Genomic DNA, 27,920 nt, shown 5'->3' with positions numbered 1-27,920 from the left:
AAACCCGAGCCCACACCCCCCTCCCCTTCCCTTCCCGGCGGGGCTCCAGCGCCCCCACGCCCCCTGTACCCCCACGCAGGCCCACGCCTTCATCAAGCGGTCCGAGGTGGAGGAGGCGGACTTCGCGGGCTGGCTGTGCTCCACCACCGGCCTCCACCAGCCCAGCACCCCCACGCACTCGGCCGGCGTCTGAGTCTGAGCGGGGGCCCGGCGGAGAACCAGTCTGAGCCGCAGCCTGGGTGCACGGGACACCCCTCCCCTGCCCGCCTCAGTCGCCCCAAGCCCCCGTGCCAGCGACCCGAACCCGCCGTGGGAACCCCAGCCACACTGAGCCGACTGCCTCCCGGGCGGTCGGACAGCCTGGTGCGGGGTGTCCCTCCCGTCCCGAGCGGCCCCCCAGGACGTGCATGTGGAGCATGCTTTGTCGCCACGAACCCAGCACCAGTGCCCCCCACCCCCCCGTGTGGAATTCGGGGTCCGCGGGGCCCCTCCCGGCTCCTCACTGCCACCCCCGGGGCCTTGCCTGTGCACCCACGTGGCGGCCGCGGACTCCGGGTGGGTTTTCCTATTTATTTTTCTAAACCTGCCATGTGGGCTCTTCGGTGGCTTCCGTCGTTCAAAGTTAGACGGACCGAGGCTTTGAACGTCTCCGAGTTTCCCTCCAAACCCGAGTCCTGATGCTGTGGTCAGCGACAGCGTGGACGGTGCCTGCACCCTGTCCCGAGATCCCTCTAGCCATCCCGGCTCCAGGTGTTGAACAACGCGCCGCTCTCGTTCTAATAAAGATACCGTCAAGTCCCGAGGCCGAGGCTGCGGCTGCTTGAGCGAGCGGTAGGGTGGGCGGGGGTGCAGGAGGAAGGACTCCGGGCACCGAGCTGGGTGAAGGGAGGGGGTCTCAGACTCCTGGTGGGGCTCCGTCCAACTCCTTTTTATTTATTAATTTTTTTGCCAGAGCTCTGCTCAGCTCTGATGATGGTGCTGGGGGCAGAACCCGGGGCCTCGGACAGAACCTCCTGCACCCTCACTGTGCTGTCTCCCCAGCCCGAGCCTGGCTCTGTCACTCCTAACAGGTGTCAACAAGTCCCAGGAAACAAGCTTTTGACAAGCGACTTTTGGAATTTGAGGTTCACGTGGCAGACCGTGGTTGGTCGGCACCTCGTCCTGCCTGCTTCTCTGGGAAGGTCCCAGGAAGCCAAAATAAATATGTATTTATAATACAGCAGCCTGGGAGATGGTGCAGCGGCTAGGGTGCCCGGCTAGCAAGCATGAGGTCTTGAGTTCAATCCCCGGCACTCTTGTGCCAGAGTGAGGCCCTGGTTCTCGTCATTAATGAATATACCTTAAAAACAAAACAAAACCCAGCTGGGGAGACGGCATCATGGTTCTGCAGAGACTCTCCTGCTTGAGGCTCCAAAGTCCCAGGTTCAGTCCCCAGCACCACCATCAGCTAGAGCTGAGCGGGGGCTCTGGTTAAAAGAAAAATGAATTTAAAAAAAAAAAAAAAGAAAAATTTCAAAGTGGTTCGGTTTCCAGGGGGCCATGAAGTGGTGCAGTGAACAGAGCAGAGACACGAGGTCTCTACCGTTACCCTCTCCCTCCTCTGAGCAGGAGTGATGCTCTAGGTCGCTCATTAGCCAAATACATCTATTTTAAAAATTATTGGGGAGGGGCAGGGGTAGACAGCATAATGGGTATGCAGAGAGACTCTCTTCAGCCTGGGGTTCTGAAGTCCCAGGCTCCATCCCCGGCACCACCATCAGCCAGAGCTCAACAGGACTCTGGTAGAGAAAAAAAAAAAAAAGTCTGGCACCTAATTAGTAGTAGAACCTGGGTTAACCTGAGCAGGGAATGCCACTCCAGAGCCCTCAGACCTTGGGATGCAACAGGTTTAAAAACTGCCACCAGGGGCCGGGTGGTGGTGCACCTGGCTGAGCGCACACGTTACAATGCACAAGGACGCAGGTTCAAGCCCCCGATCCCCACCTGCAGGGGGAAAGCTTTGCAAGTAGTGAAGTAGGGCTGCAGGTGTCTCACTCACGCTCACTATTTCTCCTTTCCCTCTCAATTTCTGGCTGTCTCTATTCAATAAAGATTTAAAAAAAAAACTGCTACAGGGCTGGGTTACGCAACTCTCCCCCACCTGTGGCTCCAAGGGCTGGGTGGTTCAGTCCCCAGCGTACAAGAAACTAGAGGTTAGTTCTCTGGCTAAAAACAAATACGGGGCCAGGTGTACCTGGTTAAGCAGTTTCCCACCCACCTGCAGGGAGGAAGCTTCACAAGTGGTAAAGCAGTGCTGCAGGGCCTCCCCTCGTCACCTCTGACCCATAAATAACAAATACATACACTAGTGGGGGGTGGGGAATAGTATAATGGTTATGTAACCAAACTCATGTTTCAATCCCTTGCACCACCATAAGCTAGAGCTGAACAGTGCCCTGGTTAAAATAAAAACAAAAGCACATACTTTGTATTTATATATACAGGATTTGTGGGGACTGGGCAGTAGCACACTGGGTTAAGTGCATGAAGTGCAAAGCTCTAGGACTGGCGCAAGGATCTTGGTTTGAGCCCTTGAACCTTCCCAAGTGGTGAAGCAGGGCTGCAGGTATCTGGTCTCTTACCCTTTCTATCTCCCCCTCACCTCTCAATTTCTCTGTCCAAGAATAATGAAAAAGGTAAAAAAAAAAAAAGCAAAGCCACACCCAGAGACCGGTGTAGCTTGGAGGCTGTTGCCTGGCTGCGTGAGCTCTCTCTGCCTCGCGGGAGGGTCTGATGCTCCCTCATCAGTCAGTTTGTGTTTTGAATCTCCCAAACCCAGCAATAGCTTCAGGCGTTCTCCTGGGAGACATCACTGTCTGGTCTGCATCTCACAACTTATGAAACTGCAATAGCAGTTTTTTTTACAACAGGAGAGGTGGGAGTTAGGCGGTGGTGCAGCGGGTTAAGCACACGTGGGCGCCAAGCGCAAGGACCAGCATAAGGATCCCGGTTTGAGCTCCCGGCTCCCCACCTGCAGGGGGGTCGCTTCACAGGTAGTGAAGCAGGTCTGCAGGTGTGTTTCTCTCCATTTCTCTAATCCAATGACGACAACATAGATAACTACAACAATAAAAAAAAAAAAGGTGTAGTAACTCAAGGCAGTGATGGAGCTGGTGATCAGCTCAAAAACAGCGCATGCCAGGGTGGGGGTAGAAAACGTAGTGGTCATGCAAAGTGACTCTAGAGTGCCAGGCTCAATCCTGGCACCACCATAAACTAGCTGAATGGTGCTCTGGGGAAAACACCCAAAGCAGCCTTATGCTTCTATTTTAAATCAGGACACTCTCCCCACCCACATACACAATGCATAACCACCACGGTTTTTGTTACAAAGCTCTTCCTACGTTGTTTCTTAAGAAAAAAATGCTCAAACTTCTGGCTATTTTCTGTAAGAGTAACTCAAAAGCACTTTTAAAAAACAATCTTTTATTTGTTGGATAGAGGCAGTCAGAAATTGAGATGGGAGGGGATGATAGAGAGGAGAGAGATAAGACACCGGGAGCCCTGCTTCACCGCTTGTGAAACTTTCCCCCTGCAGGTGGGGACTGGGGGCCTGAACAGGTAGCACTGCCACTTACCACCCGGAGGTGGCGACTGTGGTGCTCGGGGGCACACCAACTCTTTGGAATTGGCTTTTTTCCTCACTTTGATAGAGGGAAATAAGGGAGACAGAGACACACCTGCAGTCCCTACTTCACTCCTGAAGCTTCCCCCCCCCCTTGCAGGGGGGCCTGGGGGCTTGAACCTGGGTCCTAGTGCATGCTAACATGCGCACTTAACCAGGTGCGCCATCACCCGGCTCCTTGGAATCGGTTTGCTTTCTTTTTTCCTAATTACCTTTATTTATTGGACAGAGACAGCCAGAAATGAGAGGGAAGGTTGGGGTAGAGAGGAAGAGACAGAGAGATGCCTGCAGCCCTGCTTCACCGCTCGTGAAGCTTTTCCCCTGCAGGTGGGCACGAACCTGGGTCCTTGTTTGTTGTAACATGTGCACTCAGCCAGGTGCGCCACCACCCGGCCCCTATTGTTTTTCTTAAGGTGGGCTGGGGCCTAAGACTCAGCCGCTTTTGCAAATGCCAGAAGTGTCTGCCTTGGAAGAGCCCCTGGCAGCTGAAGTTCGATGGAGCCCCTGCGCAACCAGACGCCCGCCCCGCCCCGCCGAGTTCTTGCTTCCTCTGAGCTCGGCCAAGGGCTCCTAGGAAAGCCCCGAGCCCTAGCAACTCTGTCAAGAGTCCGATTCCTCTTCCTCTTCCTCCTCCTCCTCCGGCACACGGCTCCTCGTGCTCAGCTCCAGTGTGGTTTGGTTAATTGAAGCTTCGTTGTCCACATGTGCCAACATCTGCTTTAGCCAGACATGAAGAATTAGGCACAGAGAGAGAGGTGTGTGTGTGTAGACAGCATAACGGCTATGCTGAGACTCGTGCCTGAGGCTCCAAAGTCCCAGGTTCAACCCCCCACACCACCATAAGCCAGAGCTGAGCAGTGCTGTGGTAAAAAAAAAAAAAAAAAAAAAAAAAAGGGGAGTTGGGCGGTGGCGCAGCGGGTTAAGCGCAGGTGGCACAAAGCGCAAGGATGGGCGTGAGGATCCCAGTTCGAGACCCCCGGCTCCCCACCTGCAGGGGGGTCGCTTCCCAGGCGGTGAAGCAGGTCTGCAGGTGTCTGTCTTTCTCTCCTCCTCTCTGTCTTCCCCTCCTCTCTCCATTTCTCTCTGTCCTAGCCAATGACGACGACATCAATAACAATAATACAGCAAGGGCAACAGAAAGGAATAAAGTAAACTAGGCGGAGAGTCACGGGCTACTCTCTCAGGCCCCCGCAGGTGCAGCGCAGAGGCAACGCCACTCTCCTCCTCCACGTCCATCGGCTCTCCACTGCCCAGAGGAACACGAGCACATGCGCGCAGCTACACACACACGTGCGCGCACACACACACACACACACGCGCGGCTACACAGATGCACACACATGCGCGGCTACACTCACACACACACACAGTCCACACAGTCACACACTGACTCACACAGTCACACACACACGGCTACACACTCACACACACACAGACACACACTCATACACTCACACATTCATACTCACACAGCCACACACACTGACTCACACACACACACTCACTCACACATTCATATACACACACTCACACAGACACACACACACATTCATACACTCAGTCACACAGCCACACACAGACTCACACACACACACTCACACATTCATATATACACACACACACACAGACACACACACATTCATACACTCAGTCACACAGCCACACACAGACTCACACACACACACACACACATTCATACACTCAGTCACACAGCCACACACAGACTCACACACACACACTCACACATTCATATATACACACACACACACAGACACACACACATTCATACACTCAGTCACACAGCCACACACACTCACACACACACACTCACTCACACATTCATATACACACACACTCACACAGACACACACACATTCATACACTCAGTCACACAGCCACACACAGACTCACACACACACACACTCACACATTCATATACACACACACACACAGACACACACACATTCATACACTCAGTCACACAGCCACACACAGACTCACACACACACACTCACTCACACATTCATATACACACACACTCACACAGACACACACACATTCATACACTCAGTCACACAGCCACACACAGACTCACACACACACACTCACACATTCATATATACACACACACACACAGACACACACACATTCATACACTCAGTCACACAGCCACACACAGACTCACACACACACACTCACACATTCATATACACACACACACACAGACACACACACATTCATACACTCAGTCACACAGCCACACACAGACTCACACACACACACTCACTCACACATTCATATACACACACACACACACAGACACACACACATTCATACACTCAGTCACACAGCCACACACAGACTCACACACACACACACTCACACATTCATATACACACACACACACACAGACACACACACATTCATACACTCAGTCACACAGCCACACACAGACTCACACACACACACTCACACATTCATATACACACACACACACACACACATTCATACACTCAGTCACACAGCCACACACAGACTCACACACACACACTCACTCACACATTCATATACACACACACTCACACAGACACACACACATTCATACTCAGTCACACAGCCACACACAGACTCACACACACACACTCACACATTCATATACACACACACACACACAGACACACACACATTCATACACTCAGTCACACAGCCACACACAGACTCACACACACACACTCACACATTCATATACACACACACACACACAGACACACACACATTCATACACTCAGTCACACAGCCACACACAGACTCACACACACACACACTCACACATTCATATACACACACACACACACAGACATTCATACACTCAGTCACACAGCCACACACAGACTCACACACACACACTCACTCACACATTCATATACACACACACACAGACACACACACATTCATACACTCAGTCACACAGCCACACACACACACTCACTCACACATTCATATACACACACACACACACACAGACACACACACATTCATACACTCAGTCACACAGCCACACACAGACTCACACACACACACACTCACACATTCATACACACACACACACACACTCACACACACACACTGACTCACACACACTCACACACTCACACACACACACTCACACACACACACTCACACACATACACTCACACACACTCACACACATACACTCACACACATACACACTCACACACACACACATTCATACACTCACAGTCACACAGCCACACACACTGACTCACACGCACACACACGCGCGGCTACACACACACACACACAGTCACACTCACACACCGCCCGCCCTCTGCGGCGGCCACGAGAAGCGCCCGGGCGGCCGTCCATCCAGCTGGCGCCTGCCCGATGGGGGGACGCGGGACCTTCGCCAAGGCCGCCGGGCTCCCGCCCCGCCGGCGCGACTTACATCCACATCCGGGCACCGCCGAGGCGCAGGCTGCGCGCACGGGCTCCCGCCCTCCGTCGCGGACGCGACCACGGCCCGCAGGGTCATCTCCTCCACCTGCGACAGACAGACAGACAGACAGACGGCGGCGTCCGCACCTGGCGCGAGCAGGGCCCCGGGTCCGCCCCCGCCGCGCCCCGCCCCGCCGGCCTTTGCAGCCCGCAGCCGGGCGAGGCGCCGCGCTCACCTTGAGCCGGTTCAGCTGGTCGTGCAGCGCCGCCTTGAGCCGCAGCAGCGAGTCCTCCTCCTTGCGCAGCTCCTGCAGCCGGCTCAGCATGGCGGCGCGCGCCCGGTGATGACGTCGCGACCGCGCCGGGACAGTGGGCGGGGCGACAGGCCGCTTCCGCCCGGCTTCCGGAAGAGGGGAGGCCGCTTCCGGCCGCGTGGGCCCGGGAGGCGGAAGCGCTGGGAACGGGAAGCCGCCTGGCGGCCGGCGGCGGCACCTCGTGTCGGACGCGGGAACGGCGGGGAGCGGGGGCGCCGGACGGCGAAGGGCGCGGGCTGAGCGGCCCCGCACGTGGAAGGGCAGCTCCGGGCCGGGCGTCTCCGCACTGCGCCTGCTCCGGCCGCGCCCCGCCCCCCCCCGGGGCGGAGCCTCATCGCCGCGCCCGCCCCGCCCGCCCCGCCCGCCCCGCGGACGCGGCACAGCCCCGCCACCCTCCAGCACAGCAGACACGCAGCCAGCAGGGTCGGGCAGGGGCCTTTATTCAAGGGAGCGAGCTGTCCACACGCGCGCCGCAGTGCGGGCCTTCACTTGGCGGGCGGCTGCTTGTCGGCGGCCGGCTGCTTCGGCGGCTTCCCCACCGCCGGCTTCTGGGCTGCTGCCTTCGTCCCCGCGGCTTTGGCCGCCGCCTTCTTCGGCGCAGGCTTCTTGTCGGAGCCGGCCTTGCCGCCCGATCGGGCTTCCAGAGCTGCGGCCATTTTAGCCACCCGAACCTTGTGCTGCAGGGAAGCAGGGAGAGGCGGTGAGGCGCGCAGACACACACGGGAGAGACACCGGGCGAGCTACGCACATGTGTGTCTGTGTGTCTGTGTGTGGGAGGGAGGCACCGTAAGGGCTGTGTGGATGCATATGGGAGAGCTGTGACACGAGGCCAGCTAGACAGACAGGCAGATGTGAATAACGTGGGAGAGCCCGTGACACGAGGGCCAGCTAGAAGCCACCAGCAGGCACTCACGTTCTTGGCCTGGCGCAGGATGGTGTTCCTGCGCATGGTCTTGGCGTACGGGTTCAGTTTCAACATGATCCTCAGGTTCTTCAGAGGATTCTTCTTCAGGACTCTGCGGTGAATCTTCTTGCTACAAAAGGCAGACCGTTACTTCATCTGTTAAGATGCACTTTGAGAGGAAGGGCACAGAGACACGGTCCAAGTCACCAGGGACCAAGAACTCACCGTGGTGCTCGAAGGGCTCTCTGGATCTCTGGGCTCTTCAGGATCCGGCTGAGGTCCGTGTTGAGCATCTTGTGCATGGGCAGACTGCAGAGAGAGCGGACGGCCCCTTCAATGCCCACCCCACAGCAGACACACGCCTGAGCCCCTAACAACACTTCCAAACCTCACTTATCAGTTCACGAGGCAGCTTGTGAAGACCACCACGCCCCGTCCACTCACTTGTAGTGACTCTTGAGGGAGGCAGACTTCCGCCACGTTCCGTACAGCTCGTCTAGCTTGCGGAAAGCGCTTTCAGTCCAAATGCAGAAGCGCCCCACGTGCCCACCGGGGGCGAGCTTCAGAATGTTGAGTTTGCTCACATTAAGCAGAGTGATTCCTTTAAAAGGAGGAGACAAAAATGCACTTGCGGGTTTATGCGTTAACACAAGAACTGGGGGTTGGGCGGTGGCGCAGCGGGTTAAGCGCATGTGGCGCAGAGCGCAAGGACCGGCATTAAGGACCCCGGTTCGAGCCCCCGGCTCCCCACCTGCAGGGGAGTCGCTTCCCAGGCGGTGAAGCAGGTCTGCAGGTGTCTGTTCTCCCCTCCTTTCTACATCCTATCCAACAACGAGCATCAACAACCACCATGACCACAACAAGGCCACAGGGCAACAAAAGGGGAAGAGTGGCCTGGAGGAGCAGTGGATTTGTAGTGCAGGCACTGAGCCCAGCAGTCACGCTGGAGGCAAAAAAACAAAACCAAAAAAACCCCCAGAAAACTATCTCAAGTACTTCTCCCGGTCAGCCGAGCCTCAGAAGTTCCACAGAAATCATGGGTTTCAGAAACACGGACCATGGGTGGAAGCTCATCACCGTGGCCGGCCGAGCTCGCCCGCACCCCCCCCCCCACACCGCCGGCCGGGCCGTTACCGGGGATGTTCCTGAAGGCCTTGATGATGCCGTTGTCCTCGTTGTAGATGATGCAGGGCCCCCTGCGCTGGACGCGGCGCCGGTTCCTCATCTTCCCTTTGCCCGCGCGCATGCGCTGAGAGGCGTAGACCTGGAGGACGCCCCGCGTGCGATCAGACGCGGCTGGCACACGCGACAAGCCCGACCGGCCAGGGGCCCCGAGCCTCAGCACCGCTTGGGACTTCCGAGGCTGCCAGGCTGTGAAGGGGCCAACTCACCTTTTTGATGTCGTTCCAGGCCTTCAGTTTCTTCAGAAGCAAAACGGCCTCCTTGGTCTTCTTGTAGCTCTCCACCTTATCTTCAACCACCAGGGGAAGTTCCGGAACCTCCTCGATGCGGTGGCCTGGGAGGCCGAGCACAGTCTGAGGCAGCAGCCGCGGAGCAGCCCCGCACCCGCCCCGCACCCGCCCCGCCCCCGCGCCGCCAGTCAGAACTCCCGGAGTTATCAGGCGCCTCAGAAACACGGACCAGCGGAGCGGGACCTCATCACTCCGACAGCGTGGGACCCCGGCCACCAGGGCGCTCCGACCGGCCGCGCCACCTACCTTTGGACATGACGAGGGCCGGCAGGGCGGAGGCCGCCAGGGCGGAGCAGACGGCGTAGCGCTTCTGCGTGGTGTTCACCCTGCGGTGCCAGCGGCGCCAGGTCTTGGTGGGCGCGAACATGCGGCCCCCGCGGCACATCTGCGGCCGCGGTTAAGGACCAAGGAAGGCGGAGCCGCAGCAAGCGGGGGAGGGGAGGGGACGGGAGGCCCGCCGGCCCCGCTCAGCGACAGCGTCGTCACCCGCCCGCCCCGGCTCGCTGACGGCAGGCAACCGTCGCCCGGAGCGGGGTCGGACGCAAATTACCACATCACGGCGGGCCGCGGGGGCGGGGGCCGGGCCGGGGGCGGCGACCCCACGAAGGACAAAGGATACGTTCCCAAAGGCGCCCTGGCCCGAGCGGTGGGTCCCGCCGCCTCGGACGCGGGGGATGCGGGCCACGGCCCTGCCGGTGCCCCACGACTCGGCGCTGGTCTGGTGCCCTGCCAGCTCGCTGACGGCGTAGGGCTGCCGGTTGTTCTTGCGCAGGTTGGTGTGGACGAAGTTGACGATGTCGGGCCGGATGGGCGCCTTGAACACGGTGGGCAGGCTGACGTTCCTGCCCGACGACTCCCCCTTCTCCGAGTACACGGATATGAGCGGACGGGCACACGCCTGCGGACAGAGGACAGAGGAGGGAGCGCGGCGTCGGGGGCCGCTCGGACCCGGGGCCGGCAGCACGCGGCCCCGCTAACCACCCAGCAGCTCCGGGGCCGGCCGCCCGTCCGCCCGACCGCCCGTCTCCCGCTCCGAGCGCCGCACACGGGACGGGCCGACGCGCGAGCGCTGCCCGGGCCGCACGGGGCCACCCGCCGTCCACGTTGCCGCAAGATGGCCGCCCGCCCCGCGCCTCCCGGGCCCCGCCGCCCGCCCGCCACGACCGTCCCCGCGGGGCCGCCCCGCCGCCCGCCCCGCACCCGGCCGGGGCCCGCGACCCCGGCCCCCCCGGCCCCCGACGAGTCCCGGGGCGGCCGCGCGGAGGGCCGAGCGCTCACCATGGCGCGGAGCGGAGAGGCCTCGCTCCTCGCGGCCCGGCGGCTGCGCAGGAAAAGGAAGTGCGCCGCGCCGCCGCCGCGCTATATGTGTCCTGCGGCCCGCCCCGCCCCGCCCGCCCCGCCCGCGCGGAGCCCGGAAACCTCGCTCGGCCGCCCGGAACCAGCCGCTCGGCGTTTTATACGCGCCCAGACGCGCAGCCCCGCTTGCCGCCGCCCCCGGAGCCCGGGTCGCGGGGGGAGTTCAGGGACTCCTTCACGCGGAGGGATCCCGGGGGGCGTGGCCACCTCTCGCGAGAGGCCGCGTGGCCCCCGCCAGCCCCGCACCCGACTCTAGCTTTCCCACCTGGAAGCGGGGAACGGCGAGGACGGCGGAAACCGTCTGGGCTGCCTCTCAATTCAAGTTTTTAACACTCCCCGGACAAACCGTCTCGTCTCGCGGGGAGTGGGCGGGGCGTAAAAACGAGTCCCGGCGGAGGGGCGGGGACCCCAGCGGCGGCGGCGTGTCTCTGACGTCAGCGCCGCGACCCGTGACGTCAGCCCCGCGCGCGCAGTTCGCTCTGGCGCCGGGAGGGGGGCGGCGGCGGCGGCTGCGGGCCGGCGGCATGTGGGCGCGGGTGAACCGCGCCGCCGAGGAGCTGCACGCGCGCCTGCTGCAGTGAGTGCGGGCCCCGCGGCTCCCGGGGTGCGGGGCGGCGGGGCGCGGGGCGCAGGCGGGCTCGCGACGCGGGAGGAGACGCCGCAGCCCGCGCCCGCCGGGCGCCTCTCCGACGCTGAGGCTGTTGGCTTCGCTCTTCGCCTCCGCGGTCGTCGCCGGGGCTCGGTGCCCGCACTCCGGACCCACCGCGGCTGGAGGACACCTCCCCCTCTTGCCGCCATTGTGGATACTGTTACTGTTGTTAGCGGTCTGCAGGTGTCTGTCTTTCTCTCCCCCTCTCTGTCTGTCTTGCCCTCCTCTCTCCACTTCTCTCTGTCCTGTCCAACAACGACGACGACATCAACAACAATAACTACAGCAGTAAAACGACGAGGGCAACAAGAGGGGAAGTAAATAAATATGAAAAAGTAAAGGAGAAGATGAGAGGGGAAGCCAGAGCCCTGCTCAGCCCTGGCCGATGGTGGCGCTGGGGCTTGAACCTGGGACCTCAGAGTCCCCGGCGGGAGCGTCTGTGCAGAACCCCTGTGCTGTCTCCCCGGCCCAGGGTGGTTTATTCCTCCGTTTCCTCAGTCCTTTCCAGGCTGCTACCGAGCTTGTGGCCTCAGCTGTCACGCTTCTAGACTCGCCGGCGGTCCCCACTGGAGAGTTTGAGCGCGGAGTCCGCCTTCACTGTCAGCCGCAGTTGCTTTCTTTTCTTTTTTTTAAATATATTTTTTAAATATTGATTTACTTTCCCTTTTGTTGCCCTTTTTTATTGTAGTTATTGTTATTGATGTCATTGTAGTTGGATAGGACAGAGAGACATGGAGAGAGGAGGGGAAGACAGAGAGGGGGAGAGACAGACAGACACCTGCAGACCTGCTTCCCCGCTTGTGAAGCGACTCCCCTGCAGGTGGGGAGCCGGGGGCTCGAACCGGGATCCTTATGCCGGTCCTGGTGCTTTGCTCCACCTGCGCTTAACCCGCTGCTACCACCCGACTCCCCATAGGTTCTGTTTTAATGAAAAGATTTGTTTCATTAGTTTCTAGAGCAACAGTGGCCCCAGCAGTTCTGAGACTTCAGCCAGACACCGTGAGGGCCGGGTCACACGTCACACAAGCCCTGCGCTCTCCCCAGCCACGCCAGCCATGAGTTCTTTTTTTAAAAATAAATTTTTTTTGTAATTTATTTTTATTATTGCATAGAGACAGAGAGAAATCGTGAGGGAAAGAGACAGACACCTGCAGCCCTGCCTCACCACTTGTAAAGCTTTCCCCCTGCAGGTGGCGGCCAGGGGCTTGAACCCGGGTCCTTGCGCACTGCAATGTGTGCGCTTAACCGGGTGCGCCACCACCTGGCCCCGCAGTAAGCCCTTTATCAGACGGCTGTGTGCTTGGCATCTTGCAGTTAGACTTCGTGGAGAGGACTTATTAAATGGCATTTTGTGTTTATAAAAAAGAAAAAAAGCTCTAAACAGAACCGCATTTTGTTATCCCGTACTGTGCAAGTTTAATATCCCATTCGCTCATGTTTCTGCAATGTTTCACAGAGGCCGGGGGCGGGCAGTGGAGCCTGAGGTTAAGTGCCCTTGTTACCTTGTAGAAGGACCTGGGTTCAAGCCCCTGTTCCCCACCTGCAGGGAGGAAGCTTCATGAGCACTGAAGCAAGTATGAAGTATTGCCGGTGTTTTGTGGTGGTTGTTTACCAGAGCCCTGCTCAGCTCTGCGGATAGTGGTGCTGGGGGTTGAACCTGGGCCTTCGGAGCCTCGGGCTTGAGGGTCTCCGCAGAACCGTCCTGCTCTCTGTCTCCACACTGTCTCCCTTCCTATCTCCCCTCGCCCCCTGGATTTCTCTCTCTCCTATCAAATAAGGGAGGGCAAAGTGTCCTCCAGGAGTGACGGGCCCTTTGTGCAGGCGTCAGGGAGGCCCAGAGGTAGCCCTGGTGGCGGTTCAAAAAACGGTTAATAAAAAGAGGGCCGAGGGCCACCTCCTTTTCCCACTGTGACCGGAGCGGTTGAAGGCTCGGGCGCTTTGCTCAGCGGAGGGCTGGCCACCGGCTGGGGGCGGGTGGGCATCTGCCCGTCGCCACTGCTCTGAAGCCACGTGGTCCCGTGTTGATGCCAGCCGTGCGGCTGTGGGCAGTAGGCGCCCTCTGCGGGCCGCACGCCTTGGCCCGCCTCTCCCGGGCAGCTCGTTCTTCCCCGGCGACTTCTCTGCGCAGGGACCCTGCTGCTCCCGGCAGGCCCTCCCTTGCTGTCCGTCCGTCTCTTTTCCTTTCCGTCCCCTGTGCCAGGTGGGGGCGGCTGGGCCGGGGCTCGGGGTGCCGGACCCCAGAGGGCTGCGCTCACTCGTGCTCTCTTCTGCGTTTCAGGAGACTCGCTGAAGACGAGAAAGGCGGCTGTGGCGACCCCGTCACCTACGAGGTAGGCCCCCAGCTGGCCTTTGAGCGCGGCGGGCGCGGTCATCCTCAGCCGGGCTTAGTCGCCGCTGTGAGTGTTGAGGGCGGCCTCCTCCCCGCCCCAGGTGCCTGGGTTCTGCGGGGACAGGCCTTTCCACCCCCGCCAGAGGCCCCCGGGCTGCCGTGCGCCCTGTGCGGGCCTCAGATACCTTCACGCCTTTGCTCTGCCCACCGAACTATCCCTTGGCCCCAAAATATTTGTTTTTTTTTAAAATATTTATGTATTTATTTGTGTACTCCCTTTGGTTACCCTTGTTGTTTTTATTGTAGTTTTTGTTGTTACTGATGTCGTCGTTGGATAGGACAGAGAGAAATGGAGAGAGGTGGGAGTCGGGCTGTAGCGCAGCGGGTTAAGCGCAGGTGGCGCAAAGCACAAGGACCGGCATAAGGATCCCGGTTCGAGCCCCGGCTCCCCACCTGCAGGGGAGTCGCTTCACAGGCGGTGAAGCAGGTCTGCAGGTGTCTATCTTTCTCTCCCCCTCTCTGTCTTCCCCTCCTCTCTCCATTTCTCTCTGTCCTATCCAACAAGGAACAACAACAATAATAACTACAACAATTAAAAAAAACAGCAAGGGCAACAAAAGGGAATAAATAAAAATAAAATAAATATTAAAAAAAAAAGAAAGAAAGAAATGGAGAGAGGAGGGAGGGAAAGACAGACACCTGCAGACCTGCTTCACCGCCTGGGAAGCGACTCCCCTGCAGGTGGGGAGCCGGGGGCTCAAACCAGGATCCTTACGCCGGTCCTTGTGCTTTGTGCCACCTGCGCTTAGCCCACTGTGCTACAGCCCGACTCCCCGAACTAGGGGTTTTTAAAAGTTGAATCTGTTGACATTAGTTTACATAGATTAAATTTGACCCTTGAAAGTGGCACAGTGGATGAAAGCAACAGACTCTCAAGCGTGAGGCCCTGAGCTCAGTCCTGCCACAGTGAGGTTCTTTCTGGTTCTCTCTCTTACTCTCTTGTTTTGTTTTATTTTGTTTGTTTTATGAGAGCACTGTTCAGATCTGGCTTATGGTGGTGCTAGGGGTTGAACCTGGGACCTCAGAGCCTTGGGCATGAGGCTCTGCATAACCATTATGCTATCTCCCCGGACCCCGTTTTTTGTTTGTATTTTTACCAGAGCACCGCACAGTTCTGGCTTATGGTGGTGTGGGGGAGCGAGCCTGGGACTTTGAAGCCTCAGACATGAGAGTCTCTTTGCATAACCATTATGCTGTCTACCTCCACCGCTCAATCCCTCTGCAGTCTTCTTTTCTCTCTTGTGTTAATAAACAGATCTTCAAACAAATTTCAATTCATTTACTTATTTACCCGAACACTGCTCGGCTCTGGGCTCTGGTGGTGCTGGGGACTGAATACAGGACCTCACGTAGATTTATTTTCAGTAGTGAATAGGAAGGGGGTGTCCCGAGCATCACCCTGGCACCTTGATGCCAGGGACCTTGTGGTTGAGGGCCCAGCACCCAGTCCTGCAGAATGTGCCCAGGAAGAGGGTGTCGGCGTGACAAGACCCTCCGGCTGTCTGTCCCAGCCACCCTCACAGAGCTTATCTTTGTGTGTTGGAGATGCGCACAGATACAGGTGTGAGTGCTCTACCACGTGGCGTAAGGTTGTCTCTTTTTCACCAGACGGATGTCCAGGTCCACCTGGTCAGCAGAGGCCAGCCAAGCCCTCTGGAAAACATTTTGAATGAAAATGACGTCGTGTTCATTGTGGAGAGAGTGGTGAGTAATTCTTAGGCTTGTGGGTGCTGAATTCTTAAGAATACAGTTTGGGCTTCTGGGAATAATCTCAAATGTATAATTTTAAAAACAGTTAAGCTAATGTATTATTGGATTTTCCAAAAGAAAACCTTGAGGGCTACAGATTTTGTTTTTATTAGTGACTTAATATTGCTTTACAAAATTATAAGAGCATAGGGGTAGAATTCTATCCCAGAGTTCTGTGTCCCCATTCCTTCCATTGGAAACTGCAGCAGTTCTCCCAAAGTCACAGATAATGGGCTGGGATGACTTTATAGCTGTCTTTTTTTATATTTATTTTCCCTTTGTTGCCCCTTCTTTTTTATTGTTGTTGTAGATATTATTGTTGTTATTAATGTCATTGTTAGATAGGACAGAGAAAATGGAGAGAGGAGGGGAAGGCAGGGAAAGACAGACACCTGCAGTCCTGCTTCATCGCCTGTGAAGCAGCTCCCCTGCAGGTATAGTTGCCTTATCTATATCTAGTTTATTGTTTTTGCACATTTTTCTCTGATCCTGCCTTTAATTTCTAAGTTACATCTACAGCTATTATGACTTCCAAGTGTTCTTCCTTTTTTTCCCCCTCTTCTCTCTCAGATAAAAGATACAGTGCCTGGGAGTCGGGCGGTAGTGCAGCGGGTTAAACGCACATGGCGCAAAGCACAAGGACTGACGTAGGGATCTCAGTTCGAGCCCCCGGCTCCCCACCTGCAGGGGAGTCGTCTCACAGGCGGTGAAGCAGGTCTGCAGGTGTCTGTCTTTCTCTCCCCCTCTCTGTCTTCCCCTCCTCTCTCCATTTCTCTCTGTCCTATCCAACGACTATGACATTAATAACAACAACAATAAAACAAGGGCAACAAAAGGAAATAAATAAATGTTGCAAAAACACAACAAAGATACAGCACCTTTCAGACACCAGGTTGCAGATGCTACTATGACTCCATCCTGACTTCCCTGGGCATAGAACCTCCCCTCCCCAGAGCCCTACCCCACTGGAGAAAGACAGAAACAGGTTGGGGGTGTGGATCCACCTGCCAACACCCGTGTCCAGTGGAGAAGCAACTACAGAAGCCAGACCCACCACCTTCTGCTCCCCAACTTTGGTCCATGCTCCCAGAGGGGGAGAAATGTTAGGGGAAGATGACTGGAGGGCTCTGGACCTCAACTCCACCAGGACCAAGAGAGAAGAGGGAAAAAAAGACATTTGGGAGCAGTAACTAAGTGGTGTAGCTGAGACTTAGGAAGGGGGGGGGGCATAGAAAACATGGGCCAGGGACAGGGACATGATGGTCACGAAAAGAGACTCTTCTGTGTGAGGCTCTGAAGGAGTCCTAGGTTCAATCCCCTGCATCGCCATAAAGCATAAGTGCTTTGGTACACACACACACACCATACTCGAGGTGGGGCGGGGGGGCAGCAAATATACAGAAATACAGACATGGGCAAAAAGACAGGTAGATATAGAAATAGTAGTCAACCGTATCTGTGACCTTGGGAGAACCACTGCAGTTTCCGAGGGAGGGAGTGGGTGCACAGCACTCTGGGGTGGGATTGTGGACCTTCCATCTTGTGACTTTGTAAGGCAATATGACATCACTAATAGTGATAACAAACAGAACAAAAAAACCCATGCCAGGCTTCCTCTGGTGTTTGTTTTTCCTTTCAGTTGGAGAGAGAAAGAGAGAGAGAGACCCCTGCAGACCTGCTTCACTGCTCATGAAGCGTCCCCCCCTGCAGGTGGGGAGCCTGGGTCTTTGCACTTCAAACTATGCGCCTAACCTGGTACACCACCACCCAGCCCCCTGGAACAGGATTCATTATGGGGAGCAGAAGCTAGTTCTCTGCTGGATGTGGGCGTCGGCAGGTGGATCCAGACCCCAACCTGTGTCTGTCTGTCCCTAGAGAGTCTGCACACACGCCTGAGAGTTGTGAACAATGACTGTTAACCTCTTATTGCTCTTTAGACCTGGTGAAGTAACTAGAAAATGTTTTCAAGCCTTTAGAAAAGAGAGAAACGAGTCACGTTGAAGAGCTCCAGTCTGAAGAAACGGCCATTTCTGATCTCTCTGTCGGGGAGCATGTGGGGCCACTGGCCTTGTCCGTGGGGAGGGCCAGGTGAGGCGTCCTCCCTCTGGGGTGGGGAAGGCAGGGCAGGCGAAGGGACAGTCTGGATTGACTCCCTCGAAGACCCCAGAGGAGGCTGACTTGACCCAGGACACGGGTGGTCTCCCCTCCTCCCTTCTCTCCAGCCCCTCACACTGTCTGGCCGGCCCCTTCTGGTCTGGCTGCCCGGTGGGGCTGCTCCCAGACTGAGCTCACACTTCAGTGTGATGGGTTGCACTCCCACTTCAGAACCTTCCAGAAGCCAGCTCCTGCCTGAGGCTGCGGAGGCCGCCATAAAGCAGGGCTGCGCAGGGCTCTCTCTCGGAAAGAAAACAGATCCAGCCCTCCAGCACAAACACCCTCCAGTAGCCCCGTCTCGCCCTGGAGGGGCCGTCCGCCCTGTGGCCTGTGGCGCCCCTGCGGGGCCCAGGCCTCTGCCCAGCCAGCCTCGCGCCCTGCCCCCGGCCCCTGATCCCACTCCGTCTGCATTCAGTCCCTCTGCTCAGCCTCTTCTGCCTCCAAAACCCCAGTTCCCTTCCGTCAGGGAGGTCCGGGTGGTAGGATGATGTCCCGGAATGATGGTCGTGACAGCAACATCCACAGAGTCACCATCCTTCTCCCGGGACTTTCACTCTGCTGTGTGGTGTATGTTTAGAGGGAGCCTGGGCACTGCTCAGCCCCGACGTAGCATGATGGTGCGGGGATTGAACCTGTGGTGTCTGGGGCCTGCGGCACGCACATGCACACCTAACCAGTGGAGCTATCTGCCCTCCCTGCTGCTGGGGCTTTTATACGTGGCTGAATTATCTTTTCTGTTGTCACTTCTTGATTTTTCAAGTCGTACTTGCCTTGTTTTTCCCTCCCCGTCTCACCTCCCCCACTGTGAAAGTGTCACATCTTTACACTTCCTTTGGCCGTATTTGGATGGACCCACCATATTTTACTGTCTCTTTGCCTTCCATTGTCTGAATGCTTGCATTCAGACTTTCCTTCTGGGGTAATTCTATGTCCTTTTTGAATGACAATCCCTTAGAAAAGCCCTTTGCTGGCTGCTTTGCCGTCTAAGCCCCAGGTTCAGGCCAGCGCCCACCACGGCTGGGGAAGCTTTGCGGCTGTGCCACGTCTCTTACCCCCCCCCCCAAGTCAGCCTGGAGTGGTGAGGCCCTGGGAGTGACACCCCCTCGCCCCCCACGCCCCAGGACATGTTCTTTTGGTGTGTACATACTAACACATCCTTGAATGTATTGGTAATACGATTTTCGTGACAAAAAAATATTAAGCCATGTGTTTTTGTAACTGACATTTAAAATTTTCAGAAAAGTTCATGATACTACTTTTAAGACCTTTTTAGCCCGGGGCAGGGGAGATAGTATAATGGATATGCAAATGCCTGCCTGCCTGCCTGCCTGCCTGCCTGCGGCGCTGGAGTCCCAGGTTCACCCTCAGCCAGAGTTCACAGCCCACACTCCCTGCTTGGTTCCTTCTCCTGCCACATCTCTCCTTTGCTGGGCCTCCTCCACGGCTCCTCCTACCTCCCCACTGCCCCCACCGCCCCCACGTAGCTCATGCACGGCTCTGGCTCTGCTTTGCTGTTTACAAAGACTGTATCTGTTTCTTGCAGGCCTGTAGCTCACCTCTTCCCAGCTGTTGTTTCTGCGGGAACCTCTGGGCTGACTCTTGGCAAAACAACACCGGGACCTGAGAGCACCTGTCTGCCAGGATTTCTTCTTCCTCCTTTTCTTCTTCTTCTCTTTTTATTTTATTTATTGACTGGATAGAGCCAGCCAGAAATTGAGAGGGAAGAGGGTGATAGAGGGAGAGAGACAGACACCTGTAGTCCTGCTTCACCACTTGCACCCCCCCTGCAGGTGGGGACCGGGGCTGGAACCCGGGTCCTTGCTCACTGTAACATGTGCGTTCAACCTGGTGCGCCGCCCCCCCCCCCTTTGTTTTCCAGGCACTTAATCGGCCTCTACACCATGGCTCACAATCCCAACATGACCCACCTGAAGCTGGATCGGCCTGTTCCTGCCCTCCCTCCCCTGTGGGTGAGGTGTGATGGGTCAGACCCCGAGGGCACGTGCTGGCTAGGAGCTGAGCTCACCACAGCCGCTGCTGACGCCGCTGTCACAGGGGTCATCCTCTATGCAGTCCGATGTAAAGGTGAGAATTCACTCTCCACCTTCTTTTCAGTGAGAGACAGAGAGAAATATATACACTGGGAGACCAGAGCCCTGCTCAGCTCCGGCTGATGGGAGTTGAGGACAGAACCTGGGACGTCACAGCCTCTGGCAGGAGAGTGTCTTTGCAGAATCATGATGCTGTCTGCCCAGACACTATCACTTACTGTTACTTTTTTTCATTTCTTTATCGGGGAATTAATGGTTTACAGTTGACAGTACTTGCATAACACTTCCCAGCTTTGCACGTGACAATTCAACCCCCTCTAGGTCCTCCTCTGCCATCCTATTCCAGGACCTGAACCCCCCGCTCCAGAGTCTTTGACTTTGGTGCGCCTTCTGCTTTGTGTTTTCCTTTCTGATCTTGACAAGAAGGGAAAACACAAAGCAGAACTTTTTTTTTTAACAGATTTTATGTATTTATTAATGAGAAAGGAGGAGAGAGAAAGAGCCAGACATCCTTCCAGTACATGGACTGCCGGGGATTGAACTTGGGACCTCATACTCGAGAGTCCAGCACTTTACCCACTGCGCCACCTCCTGGACCACCAGAACTTTTTTTTTTTTTTTTTTTTTGCCCCCCGGATTATTGCTGGGGCTGGGTGCCTGCACTACAAATTCATTGCTCCTGGAGGCCATTTTTCCCATTTTGTTGCCCTTGTTCTTGTCTTATTGTCGCCATTGCTGTTGGACAGGACAGAGAGAAATGGAGAGAGGAGGGGAAGACAGAGAGAGGGAGAGAAAGACAGACACCTGCAGACCTGCTTCACCGCCTGTGAAGCGACTCCCCTGCAGGTGGGGAGCCGGGGCTCGAACCAGGATCCTTACGCCGGTCCTTGCGCTTTGTATCATGTGCACTTAACACTCTGTGCTACTGCCTGACCAACCCCCCCCTTTTTTTTTTTAAAGTATTTTATGTATTTATCAATGAGGAAGATAGGAGGAGAGAAAGAAGCAGACATCACTCTGGTACATGTGCGGCCAGGGATTGAACTTGGGACCTCATGCTTGAGAGCCTAGTGCTTGAACACTGTGCCATTTCAAGTTTTTTTCTTCTTCTTCTTTTTACCAGAGCACTGCTCAGCTCTGGTTTATGGTGGTTCGGGGAACTGAACCTGGGACTTCGGAGCCTCCGGTGTGAGAGGCTTTTTGCATAGCCATTGTGCTGTCTTCCCCGCCCTCACTGCTTTCATGTGTGCAGCTCTGCTCATTCTCTGCAGAGTGCAGATTCATTTTTAAGTCTAGAAGGGTGAGCCTGATTCCAGACAGGACAGCCACCCTGGCTCTGACTGGGGTTCAGGGCGTGCAACATGAATCCACTGCTTCTGGGGGCATTTTTATTTATTGTCTTTTCTTTTCTCTATCTTTGGTAAGGGGAGAAATTGAGAGAGAAGGGAGAGCTAGATGAAAGAGAGACAGTCAGTCCTGCTTCACCACTCGTGACTCTCCCCATGCCCCCTCCCCCATAGGTAGGTACCAAGGGCTTGTGCCCAGACCCTCGTGCATGGGCCTAGCTGTGCTGTTGGCCAGCACCCAGAGTGGATTCCGATAAAGGGAACACACAGCCTTGTAAAGGAGGCCCAGGCAGGGCGTGGACCAGCAGCATGAATGTTTACTTACGTAGCCACTGTCTTGTGGTCACTGGAAACTGCTCAGATCTGGAGCCGAACACACAGTGGGTCTTGTGCCTGCCTGTCTGGGATGTCTTTGCAGTGTGTAGAAACTTCTGGAAACCTGAGGCAGACCCGGGAGTCTGGGTAGGAGCATAGGACCCTTTCTTTCTTCCTTCCTTCCTTCCATTCTTTCTTTCTTTCTTTCTTTAAGTATTTTGTTTATTTTTGAGAGAGATACAGAGAGAGAAAGACACTGAAACACCAGCGCACTGCACAGCTCTGGCTTACTGTGGGGGAGGGGGAGGGATATTGAACCTGGAACTTCGGAGCCTCAAGCATGAGAGTCTCTTTGCATAACCATTATGCTGTCTCTCCCCACCTGGCCCCTTTGGCTTTGCGTACATTTGCGTGCACACTTTCACTGGCGAAGGAAGGGGACTGCAGTGAGGGCCTCATTGCAGCCTGGGCTGTGCTAGCTTGACCTCTCTCACTCCTACAGTCCTTCCCGCTGTGACTTAAAATTGCTTGTGTCAGGTTGTAGCACCCTCCATTATAGAACTTTGAATTTCTATTTAAAATTTTCTCTTCCCTTTGTGCTTCACAGCTGATAAGAATTATTCTGTAAACCTCGAAGAATTGAAAGACTCCCATAAGAAAAGACATCACTTATCTACTGTGAGTACTTCTGTGGCACTGTTCGCGTGAACAGTTGCCAGCCTGCCTTCCTAACTTAAAGACTTCCTTTCAGGCCAAGGAGACAGCTCGGCCTGTAAGGGCACCGACTCAAGTGCCTGAGGCTGCAGAGGCTGAAGTTTTCTTTTATTTTTACATTTTAAAGATTTTACTTGTTCGTGAGAAAGATAGTAGAGAGAGAGAACCAGACATCACTCTGGTACAGGTGCTGCCAGGCACTGAACTCGGGACCTCATGCTGGAGAGTCCAGTGCTTTATCCACTGCGCCACCTCCCGGACCACAGGTCTGTTTCCGTTCTTTATTTCCCCGGGCTCATTATACGGAAGCACACGTGGAGGCCAGGCAGCGGTACACCGGGTTAAGGGCACACATATCATAAGGACTCGGGTTCAAGCCTCTGGTCCCCACCTGCAAAGGGAAGGTTCACGAGCAGTGAAGCAGGCATGTCTCTGTCTCTCCCTTTCTTACCATTCCGTCTCCTCTCAATTTCTCTCTGTTTCTATTCAGTAATAAAAATATATTAAAAGAACTTGGGGGTCAGGCAGTAGCGCAGTGGGTTAAGTGCAAGGACCGGCAGAAGGATTCCGGTGCAAGCCCCCGGCTCCCCACCTGCAGGGGAGTCGCTTCACAGGCGGTGAAGCAGGTCTGCAGGTGTCTGTCTTTCTCTCCCCGTCTGTCTTCCCCTCCTCTCTCCATTTCTCTCTGTCCTATCCAACAATGACAATATCAATAACAATAATAATAACCACAACAGTGGTAAAACAACCAAGGTAACAAAAAGGGAAAAAAATGGCCTCTAGGAGCAGTGGATTTGTGGTGCAGGCATCGAGCCCCGGCTAACTCTTAAAAAAAACAAAAAGAAATACATATAAAAAATAAAGGCTTGGCAGAGGGGGGGAGCCGGGAAAAAAATAAATAAATAAATAAAATAAAATAAAGGCTTTTGGAAGTTGGGCGATAGCACTCTCCACCTGCAGGGGGAGTCACTTCACAAGTGGTGAAGCAGGTCTGCAGGTGTCTGTCTTTCTCTCCCCCTCTCTTGTCTTCCCCTCCTCTTTCCTATTTTTCTCTGTCCTATCCAACAACAATGACAATAGTAACAACAACAATAATAACTACAACAATAAAACGAGGTCAAAAAAAGGAAATAACTAAGTAAATATTTAAAAAATAATAAAGACTTTTTCACTCCTAACATGAATAAATGTTTTTGGAGTAACAAAAGGTTTGTTTTTGTTTTTATGCAAGCTGATGACTAAAATTAAAACACATGCCTGCTTTTTTTCTTGTCTGTGATAAAAATAATCTTATTTTTTCAATTGGGATCAAAGTGGAGTTGAACCTTGGCACACAGGCTGAGCACATAGGTTCCTAGGCACAGGGACCTGGGTTTGAGCCCTCAGTCCTTACCTGCAAGAGGAAAGCTTCTCAGATACTGTCAGTCTGTCTCTCTCTCTCTCTCAACCCCCTCTCCCTCCCTCCCCTTTTCCTCTCAATTCTCTCTTTTTCTATCCCATAGCATGGCATTTTATTTTATTTTTATTTTTATTATCTTTATTGGATAGAGACAGCCAGAAACTGAGAGGGAAAGGGGAGAGAGAGAGAGAGACACCTGCAACCCTGCTTCACCACTTGCGAAGCTTTTCCCCTTGCAGGTGGGGACCGGGGTCCTTGCGCACTGTAACCTGTGCACTCAGCCAGGCGCGCCAGCACCCGGCCCCTTGTTTTCTTTTTAATATTTGTATTTGCTGGGAGTCGGGCGGCAGCGCAGCGGGGTAAGCGCAGGCGGCGCAAAGTTCAAGGATCGGCGTGAGGATCCCGGTTCGAGCCCCCGGCTCCCCACCTGCAGGGGAGTCGCTTCCCAGGCGGTGCAGCAGGTCTGCAGGTGTCTGTCTTTCTCTCCCCCTCTCTTCCTTCCCCTCCTCTCTCCATCTCTCTCCGTCCTATCCAACAACAATGACATCAATAACAACAATAAAACAACAAGGGTAACAAAAGGGAATAAATAAATAAATATTAAAAAATACATATTTCTACTTATCTTTGGACAGAGACAGAAATTGAAGGAAAGGGAAAGGCAGATAGAAAGGGAGAGGGTAGGGAGTCGGGCGGTAGCGCAGTGGGTTAAGCGCATGTGGCGCAAAGCGCAGGGACTGGCGTAAGGATCCCGGTTCGAGCCTCCGGCTCCCCACCTGCAGGGGAGTCGCTTCATGGGCGGTGAAGCAGGTCTGCAGGTGTCTGCCTTTCTCTCCCCCTCTCTGTCTTCCCCTCCTCTCTCCATTTCTCTCTGTCCTATCCAACAACGAATAATGTCAACAAGGACAATAATAATAACCACAACGAGGCTACAACAACAAGGGCAACAAAAGGGGGAAAAAATGGCCTCCAGGAGCGGTGGATTCATGGTGCAGGCACCGAGCCCAGCAATAACCCTGGAGGGAAAAAAAAAAAAAGAAAGAAAGGGAGAGATGCCTACCTGCAGCCCTGCTTTACCGCTTGTGAAGCTTCCTCCCTGCAGGTGGGGACCAGGGGCTTGAACCCGGGTCCTTGCGCGCTGTAGTGTGTACTCAGCTGGCTGCACCACCACCTGGCCCCAGCTCTGCTTTAATATATATATTTATTTTCCCTTTTGCTGCCCTTGTGGTTATTGATGTCATTGTCGTTGGATAGGACAGAGAGAAATGGAGAGAGGAAGGGAAGATGGGGAGAGAAAGACAGACACCTGCAGACCTGCTTCACCACCTGTGAAGCGACTCCCCTGCAGGTGGGGAGCCGGGGGCTGGAACCGGGATCCTCACGCCGGTCCCTGCGCTTTGCACCACGTGCGCTTAACCCGCTGCGCCCTCTGCTTTCTTGTGGGAAGAGCCAGAGCTGCTTCTGTCAGGGCCACTGGCTGTGTGCAGCACAGCTGACGGTCCCCCGTGCGTCCCCCCAGGTGACGGCCAAGGGCTTCGCGCAGTACGAGCTCTACAAGCCCACGGGGCTGGACGAGTGCGCGGCCGCCTCCCAGACCGCCATCACGCTCAGCGTCGCCTGGAGCCCCGTGGACGAGATTCTCCAGGTCCCTCCGCTCTCGTCCACCGCCGCCCTGGTAGGAGCCAGCCCTTCTCTGCTGCCCACAGTGACGGGGCCCGAACCTTCTGGTGGCGGAGAACGTCTGCCGAGCCAGCACTCGGGAGACCTTGCCCTCGTCTCTGCCGTGTGCAGGGTGCGGGCTCAGGCCACATCCCAGATGCTGACGCCACCGGGCCCTTTCACCCCACTCTGCGCTTGCTGGCAAAGACAGATGTGCAGGACCAGGAGCCACCCGCAGTGCGGATCCAGAGCCTGGCTGTGCTGTGGTGTGGTGCCTCTGAGTAAAATCAGCCTGGAGCAGCGGGATGACCGACAGGCCCCGGCTCCTCACAGTAGAACAGCAGCAGTACCTGTGTTTGCAAAAGTGTTAAATGCTGCAACATAGCTGTGTTTTTCCCCTAAGATTTTGGAAACAGAGTCTGAATGTCCAGTAGGGAAATGGCTCAGATCCACTCCCATGGTGAGAGCCGCACAGGGGCTCGAGCCCTGCTCAGCTCTGGGGGCTGGCGGAGCCGGGCTTGAACCTGGCACCTGGAGCCTCAGGCAGGAGAGTCTCCCGCCTCCCCGCCCTCTGCAGGGCTGTCCTCATGCTTCTCTTTTTTCTGGAGAAGGAATCTCCATGCAGCAGCTTGGACTTTTTTTCCTTGTCCTGTTTTTTCACCACTTGCAGCCTCGTCCGAGTCCTCGGGCAGTGAAGCCCCATCCCTGTTTGCTTTTCTTCCTGCCTGAGGCCCCGAGCCGCGCCACTCTGAAGCCCCCTCTTTGCTGGTGCTCCCATGTCGGGGCAGGGGCCTTGAACCCGGGTCCCAGTGCCCGGGAGAGCGAGCGCTGCAAGCCGGCTCCTGGCCCTCCACGGCGTGGCGATGGCCTAGAGCCACCCTGGTCTCCTCAGGAGTCTGGGCTCTGCTCCGGGCGTGTGTCAGTGTGAGTCTGTCAGTGCTTCGCGTGTTTCTCTTTGAGTGAGTCTCCGCGCTGGCAGGTGGCTGTGCGGGGGGCTCTCCGCCTGTAACGTAACGTGTGCGCGGCTTGACTCTGTGACCTCTGCCGACAAGCCAGCTTAGCTGACTGCGGGCTTTGGGCCTTTTTCAGAACATCCGAGTGGAGTCCGGAGAACTCAAAGGCCCTCTGAGTCATCTTTACAGGGAACTGAAGTTCCTCCTCGTGAGTACCTGGGGCTCGCTTGCTTGCACTGTGCTGTGTGGCCCGCAGCCCCTGGGTGTAGGGGATCGATCTCGCTGTGCTGTGTGGCCCGCAGCCCCTGGGTGTAGGGGATCGATCGCGCTGTGCTGTGTGGCCCGCAGCCCCTGGGTGTAGGGGATCGATCGCGCTGTGCTGTGTGGCCCGCAGCCCCTGGGTGTAGGGGATCGATCTCGCTGTGCTGTGTGGCCCGCAGCCCCTGGGTGTAGGGGATCGATCGCACTGTGCTGTGTGGCCCGCAGCCCCTGGGTGTAGGGGATCGATCTCGCTGTGCTGTGTGGCCCACAGCCCCTGGGTGTAGGTGGAGATCCGCTCGCTCCTGCACTTGCGGTCTGGGAACACTGCCCCACGGCTGCGATCTGCTGCCTGGGCGTGAGTCCTGCTCATCGCCAGCTGGCGCCCACACCCCGCCCTGCACCACCTGTGCGCACGGCTCGGAGCTCTGTCCTCACAGCGGGCTCCTGAGGCCACTCGTGTGTCCCTGAGCCGCTTAAACTATCTTTGACAGAGACAGCGGAAATCAAGAGGAAAGGGTGGGAGAGAGACAGAGACACCTGCAGTCCTGCTTCGCTATTTCCACCACCACCTGGCCCCTTCTTTTTTTTTTTTTTTTTTTTTATTATTTTTGATTATTTTATTTTCCCTTTTGTTGCCCTTATTTTTTATTATTGTTGCAGTTATTATTATCGTTGTTATTGCTGTTGTCATTGTTGGATAAGAGAGATGCAGAGAGGAGGGGAAGACGGGGAGAGAAAGACAGACACCTGCAGACCTGCTTCACTGCCTGTGAAGTGACTCCCCTTTAAGTGGGGAGCTGGGGGCTCGAACAGGGATCCTTGCACTGGTCCTTGCGCTTCGTGCCACCTGTGCTTAACCCACTGCGCTACTGCCCGACCCTCTCTTTTATTTTATTTATTTTGTATTTATTTTCCCTTTTGTTGCTCGTTTTTTATTGTTGATGTAGGTGTTGTTATTGATGTTTTTAGATAGGACAGAGAGAAGTTGAGAGAGAGGAGACAGACACCCGCAGCCCTGCTTCACCACTTGTGAAGCTTCCCCCCCCGCAGTGCCCACCCCAGAGATGTTAGGAGACCGCTGTTACTAAGCGCCTCCCTGATGGCTGTGTGTGTGT

General features: G+C 55.7%; 4 protein-coding genes and 3 non-coding genes across 14 annotated transcripts in view; 2 read left to right on the top strand and 5 right to left on the bottom strand.

Moving 5' to 3' along the window:
* MAP2K1 (mitogen-activated protein kinase kinase 1) overlaps positions 1-800 on the top strand; it is a 60,388-nt gene extending 59,588 nt beyond the window's left edge. For all 3 annotated transcript variants that reach the window (XM_060175665.1, XM_060175663.1, XM_060175664.1), the window contains one exon: positions 80-800. In XM_060175665.1, the coding sequence (XP_060031648.1) occupies positions 80-193 (114 nt within the window). In that variant the 3' untranslated portion in view covers positions 194-800. The remainder of the gene's footprint in view (positions 1-79) is intronic.
* The window catches only part of ZWILCH (zwilch kinetochore protein), a 70,393-nt gene that overhangs the window by 31,720 nt on the left and 10,753 nt on the right, over positions 1-27,920 (top strand). The window contains exons 1-8 of one of the 6 annotated variants that reach the window (XM_060175644.1): positions 11,442-11,743; positions 14,094-14,211; positions 15,813-15,908; positions 17,923-18,041; positions 19,987-20,192; positions 22,427-22,497; positions 25,452-25,607; positions 26,681-26,752. In XM_060175644.1, the coding sequence (XP_060031627.1) occupies positions 11,691-11,743; positions 14,094-14,211; positions 15,813-15,908; positions 17,923-18,041; positions 19,987-20,192; positions 22,427-22,497; positions 25,452-25,607; positions 26,681-26,752 (891 nt within the window). In that variant the 5' untranslated portion in view covers positions 11,442-11,690. Of the gene's footprint in view, positions 1-11,441; positions 11,744-14,093; positions 14,212-15,812; positions 15,909-17,922; positions 18,042-19,986; positions 20,193-22,426; positions 22,498-25,451; positions 25,608-26,680; positions 26,753-27,920 lie in introns of those variants that run through there. The other 5 variants (XM_060175643.1, XM_060175645.1, XM_060175647.1 and 2 more) reach the window with 5 other exon arrangements.
* On the bottom strand, positions 3,446-7,768 carry SNAPC5 (small nuclear RNA activating complex polypeptide 5). The gene is made up of 3 exons (XM_016194556.2): positions 7,357-7,768; positions 7,131-7,226; positions 3,446-4,378 (listed from the first exon to the last, which is right to left on the bottom strand). The coding sequence occupies exons 1-3, from the start codon at positions 7,444-7,446 to the stop codon at positions 4,265-4,267; spliced, it is 300 nt and encodes a 99-aa protein (XP_016050042.1). The 5' UTR covers positions 7,447-7,768; the 3' UTR covers positions 3,446-4,264.
* On the bottom strand, positions 7,858-11,221 carry RPL4 (ribosomal protein L4). Its single transcript, XM_060175669.1, has 9 exons — positions 11,089-11,221; positions 10,430-10,708; positions 10,057-10,195; positions 9,730-9,854; positions 9,473-9,602; positions 8,783-8,939; positions 8,564-8,647; positions 8,348-8,468; positions 7,858-8,111 (listed from the first exon to the last, which is right to left on the bottom strand). Exons 1-9 carry the CDS (start codon positions 11,089-11,091, stop codon positions 7,920-7,922), a joined length of 1,230 nt encoding a protein of 409 aa, XP_060031652.1. The 5' UTR covers positions 11,092-11,221; the 3' UTR covers positions 7,858-7,919.
* Positions 9,351-9,420, bottom strand: LOC132533615 (small nucleolar RNA SNORD18). The gene has a single exon (XR_009545476.1). It is a non-coding gene; the product is annotated as a small nucleolar RNA SNORD18 (small nucleolar RNA).
* LOC132533617 (small nucleolar RNA SNORD18) lies at positions 9,935-10,006 on the bottom strand. The gene has a single exon (XR_009545478.1). It is a non-coding gene; the product is annotated as a small nucleolar RNA SNORD18 (small nucleolar RNA).
* On the bottom strand, positions 10,275-10,372 carry LOC132533619 (small nucleolar RNA SNORD16). The gene has a single exon (XR_009545480.1). It is a non-coding gene; the product is annotated as a small nucleolar RNA SNORD16 (small nucleolar RNA).

Source organism: Erinaceus europaeus, chromosome 16 (assembly GCF_950295315.1).
Source record: "Erinaceus europaeus chromosome 16, mEriEur2.1, whole genome shotgun sequence".
Lineage (NCBI taxonomy): Eukaryota > Metazoa > Chordata > Mammalia > Eulipotyphla > Erinaceidae > Erinaceus > Erinaceus europaeus.
This window is presented reverse-complemented; position numbering and strand designations above follow the sequence as displayed.

Excerpts from the sequence above, each read along its gene's own strand:
- SNAPC5 (XM_016194556.2), bottom strand. The coding sequence starts at position 7,446 with ATGCTGAGCCGGCTGCAGGAGCTGCGCAAGGAGGAGGACTCGCTGCTG. Across the intron at positions 7,227-7,356 it reads ACCAGCTGAACCGGCTCAAG|GTGGAGGAGATGACCCTGCG; the intron begins GTGAGCGCGGCG and ends TGTCTGTCGCAG. Across the intron at positions 4,379-7,130 it reads GGCGGTGCCCGGATGTGGAT|ATGTTGGCACATGTGGACAA; the intron begins GTAAGTCGCGCC and ends TGGCTAAAGCAG.
- RPL4 (XM_060175669.1), bottom strand. Across the intron at positions 9,855-10,056 it reads GGCCCTCGTCATGTCCAAAG|GCCACCGCATCGAGGAGGTT; the intron begins GTAGGTGGCGCG and ends TCGGCCTCCCAG. Across the intron at positions 8,469-8,563 it reads AGAGCCCTTCGAGCACCACG|CAAGAAGATTCACCGCAGAG; the intron begins GTGAGTTCTTGG and ends TGCCTTTTGTAG.